The sequence below is a fragment of the Berghia stephanieae genome, chromosome 2 (genome assembly GCF_034508935.2).
Source record: "Berghia stephanieae isolate SIO BIC M18660-M18661 chromosome 2, UCSD_Bste_1.3, whole genome shotgun sequence".
Classification (NCBI taxonomy): Eukaryota; Metazoa; Mollusca; class Gastropoda; order Nudibranchia; family Aeolidiidae; genus Berghia; species Berghia stephanieae.
This window is the reverse complement of record NC_088361.1, coordinates 46,757,773-46,762,772: the sequence shown is the minus strand read 5'-3', so window position 1 is coordinate 46,762,772 and position 5,000 is coordinate 46,757,773. Positions and strand designations below refer to the sequence as shown.

At 37.1% G+C, this 5,000-nt stretch overlaps 1 protein-coding gene across 1 annotated transcript in view; it reads right to left on the bottom strand.

The window, feature by feature from the left end:
• LOC144963948 (uncharacterized) overlaps positions 1 to 3,410 on the bottom strand; it is a 27,017-nt gene extending 23,607 nt beyond the window's left edge. Inside the window, exons 1-2 of the mRNA XM_078897890.1 lie at positions 3,402 to 3,410; positions 2,043 to 2,154 (exon numbers count right to left, since the gene is read on the bottom strand). Coding sequence (XP_078754016.1) covers positions 2,043 to 2,154; positions 3,402 to 3,410 — 121 coding nt within the window. The remainder of the gene's footprint in view (positions 1 to 2,042; positions 2,155 to 3,401) is intronic.
• Positions 3,411 to 5,000: the final 1,590 nt, after the last annotated feature.

Genomic DNA, 5,000 nt, shown 5'->3' with positions numbered 1-5,000 from the left:
TGAGCTTTTTTATAGCGTAATATCTACTAAACGTGCTCAAAGCGGTTTATACGGGGTCCCAAGCCAATAGCAACACTTAATATATAGGACGAGACATGACGCTTGTTAGGCGACATTACAATTTTTTTTACGGACAGAGACAAAGCTGTTAACGAACATGAGAATGGTGAGAGAATGGGGGTAAAGAGTCATTTCCAAGGACTCCATTATGCGCCGATCGGGACTCGAACCCAGGACCTTCCAATCCGAAGGCGTGTGTCATACCACAATACCACATAACCACAAAGAAGAGATAACAAAGATGTGTGGAAAAAAGAAGATGGATTATGAACCGCCTGTAGGAATATTGGTGAAGCTTGGTTTCTTTTCCTTAGCTTAAAGCTATTTTTGTAATATTTATACAAATAATACTTGCTACCAACATGCACTTATTTGCAGGTCTGATAACCTAATGCACTTATAGGCTTGTATGAACATTATTGTTATGGACACTATTTTGCGCTGGTATAAGAGTATTTCCATTACAACAATGAGCCCATAACAATTTGGGTTATCCGACCTGCAAATATGTACACGTTGCTTGCTACCCATCCGCCTTCAAACAGTATTATGACACTGTTTAACTAGTTAATTACAGCACTCTGGACAGACAGAGAATTAAAAATTTGGCCAGAAAACTCGAGGACACGGCTTTCACTGTTCAGGGACCTCCGCCTGACCACGAGAGGGATGCTCGACAATCGACGCCATCCGACGTGTACATAAATACAGGTCTGACATCTGAATACACTTATGAGCCTAGTTTAACATTCTTGTAATGGACAATATTATATTGCGTCATTAAAAAAAAAAAGATTTCCATTGCAACAATGAGCCCATAAGGAATCAGGTTATCAGACCTACAAATAATATTGCACGTTGACGCCATCCATTTCCAAAAAGAAAAATATAATTGGACTTCTTGAGGTCATGAGGTCATGAGGTCAACGCACAAACAACACAACCTTTTACATTGGCGATCTATTCCCAACACAAACAATAAAACACAGAGACAATTGAGATCATAGATCGAACCTTACTCAATGTCTCAGTCGTCTCTGTTTTACATGTTTATGTTAAGAATAGATAGATCAATAGCTTAAATGTATAAGATAAAGATCTGAACAAGCGTGTATAAAAGGTCCCAGACAAAGCAAGAAAAAAAAAATACAAGACAAAAAACATCCAACAAAGTATGTCTATCTCGACTGAGGATCGAACCTTAGACCTTCTGATTACCGGTCAGACTTGATACCATTAGTAGAAGGTCTGAGGTTCGATCCCCAGTCGAGGTAGACTGATTGTTTGGGATGGTTTTTTTACTTGTATTTTTTCTTTCTTGCTTTGTCTGGAACCTTTCATACACACATCTTTATCTTACACCGGTGCCTGCTCCTTAACTTCTTAATGATTTGATAGCTTTAACGTATAGCTCGCCAATAATATACTTTCGTGGTATTTGTGTGTTGACCTCATGACCTCAAGAAGTCGCGAGAGGACTCAAGATAGATTAGTACGTTTGATAGCATTTGGGTGGGGGCGCGCGCGGGGGTAGATGGCCTCGATTGTAGAGCACCATCTCGTAGCCAGGCCAGGGCAGAGAAGCCGTAAATTTTTTTAAAAATCCTTTATTCATCCCATAGGGGAATTTGACTCAAGGCTCTATTCCAAAGGAAGACTGGAATAACCCAGAAGTTTATATGAAAATTAATGGTAAAAATTAAAGAAGAGCATGATGTTGTTGATAACGATAACGACGATAACAATGGTAATGATGATGGCGATATGATGATGACTATGATGATGATAATGATGATGATGATGATGATGATGATGATGATGATGATGATGATGATGGTGATGATGACGACGACGACGATGATGATGATGATGATGATGATGATGATGGTGATGATGATGATGAAAAAGATGCTAGTGTTGGTGAAGATGATGATAAGAACGATGATAAAAACGATGATGATTTACTGATAAGCGAGACTCACCACGCTTGACCTCCACCCATACCCTCTGTACCCCATCATAGCCACCATAGTCCTTGTAATTCAATTCATCACATTCGTCCGTGGATGGGGGTGTGGGGCCGTTCTCACATTTCTACAACCATAGAACATGAAAAGATGGCTGATTGGAAATGTTATAGGCCATAGATGGAACATAAACTAGAGCATTTATATAGTGCAATATCAACTTATCGTGCTCAAAGCGCCTTACAAGGGGTCCCCGACCAACAGCAACATGTATCATATAGAATAAGACATGACGCCTTTTTTTATTCCATTTTTTTTTTTCAGACAACGCTGTTAACGGTCATGTACTCATTTTACAGCTGGGTACGATGAGAGAATTTGAGTAAAGAGCTTTTTTTTTTTTACAAGGACTTAACTATACGCCGAGCGAGGCTCGAACCCAGGACCTTCCGTTCCGAAAGCGAGTGTCATACCACAAGATCACATTGCCGCACAAGATGCGCACTGAGCATTGTTGTTTTGTTGGGGTTTTTTTTTTTTTTTTTTTTAAACTATTGATAAGATAAGTTTTACTTTTTGATCCTTTGTAGAAATTATAATTTAGTATCACATTGATTTGTAACAAGTCATTTCCACATTCTGGTTATGCATTCATTCTTTCATTAGACTTAAAATAAAGACATAAACAACAAGTATTATTACATTTATAAGTAAATACATTTCTAATAGTATTAATTAATTGAGGGTCCCGATAGCTCAGGTGGTAGAGCACTCGCTTCCCACACAAAGGGACCGTGATCGATCTCGGGTACAGTCGAGATTTTTTTCTGGCATTCTGACGTCATATTATTTGGTTTTTGCACCGCCCAGTGAATTGTCGTTAGTAGTGCTCATGGAGACAAGTGGTCCCATTGGTTGAACTATCGAATACAACTCACGATTTGTTTTCTTTTGTGGCCAAAGACTGGCCTTTTGACGTCATTTTTCGGTCAGTGTCAGGCTATAACTTTACGATGGCTACGCTAGAACCCTGTAGGACCAGCAGTTTGACGTCGTTTTTAAAGTTTGTGTTGCGTCTAGTGAGTTGTCGTTAGTGGAGCTCAACGAAACAAGTTATTTCATTGGTTGAACTATTGAATACAACTCACGATTTGTTTTCTTTTGTGGCCAAAGACTGGCCTTTTGGTGTCATTTTTTGGTCACTATCAGGCTATAACTTTATGATGGCTCCGCTCAGTGTCAGGCTATAACTTAACGATGGCTACGGTCAGGGATGAGAGCAACCAAGGCTTACAAGATGTGTAACGTATATTGTTGAGTCGATACCTATTTCTCGTCACTCAGTCAGACGTAGAATTTGACCCCAGCCTGCACCTGAACCATTTTCACCCATATCTAGCCGTTATGCAATCCTTACCTGGAAGTTGGAAGGCAGAGTCGTTCGTTGTTCCGTCTCCCCCCCCCCCCCCTCCTCCCCCCTCCTCCTCCCACCCACCAAACTTCTGTCTTCATTGTTTGTTTTATAAAATGATAATGATAATAATAATAATAATAATAATAATAATAATAATAATAATAATAATAATAATAATAATAATAATAATAATAATAATAATAAACATCATCATCATCATTATCATCATCATCATCATCATCATCATCATCATCATCATCATCATCATCAGCAGCAGCAGCAGCATTATCATTATCATCATCATTAATTATTATCATTATTATTATATTATTATTATATTATTATTATTATTATTATTATTATTATTATTATTATTATTATTATTATTATTATCATCATCATCATCATTATCATCATCATCATCATTATCATCATCATCATCATCATCATCATCATCATCATCATCATCATCAAATTCCTGTTTCAACTCTCACGGAATTTTGCTGATCCGACCTGGTCGATCGGACAAGTAAAAAACAATAAACAAGCAAATGAATAAACAATGAAATGCATAATGGCATCTTATTTTATTTAAATGTAAAATATCTGAATACGGAACAATCAATTGAAGGGACCCATCACCCGAAAATTATTTTTTTAAAAAAATAATGTTATAAAAATGGTTTGAACTATAGATGCTGTGCACTTGACTAAAATACTCACAACATTGCCATCTGGAAGCATAACGGACCAACACACAATATCATAGACATGGATGGCAAAGAACAATAACAAAGACCCTAGTGACGTCAACTTCGTTCTATCTATAGATGAATTCACAAACAACTGAAGAATATATTTTCACAACAAAAATGTTTCATTGACTTATAAATGGCTAGAATTCGACGTGCACTTATTCGCAGGTCTGATAACCCAATTCATTATGTTGCAATGGAAATCTCAAAAAATGACGCAAAGTAGTGTCCTATACATCAATATTAAATTAGGCCCATAATTGGGTTCGGATGTCAGACCTGCATATATGTACACGTCGGTGTCACAAGCAAACTAAGAATTTCATTTTAACAACAAAAAGTTTCATTGACTTATCATAGGCTAGAAAAGATGATAGAATTTTGGCAGTAATAAAATACATTGCTGACAGATGTGACGCCAAACAAAGCTTATCCCCGATGTCAAGTGCGTATCAAATTAAAATTTCAATCTAAATAAAATACTCTTGATGTTTCTTCAGTTTTGAATGGATTTGCTTATGAAAGAAAAACCCTATTTCAAAACATCGCAGTGAAAATAATCTAATTCAGACTAGGGCTGGAGACTATTGATTCGTTGCTTATGAAAGAAAAACCCAGTTTCAAAATATCTCAGTGAAAATAATCTAATTCAGACTAGGGCTGGAGACTATTGACTCGTTGCTTATGAAAGAAATCCCCAGTTTCAAAACATCGCAGTGAAAATAGTCTGATTCAAAGTATGGCTGGAGACTATATTGACTCGTTGCTTTTTAAGGTGGAAAACTGTTTAATGCACACAGCTCT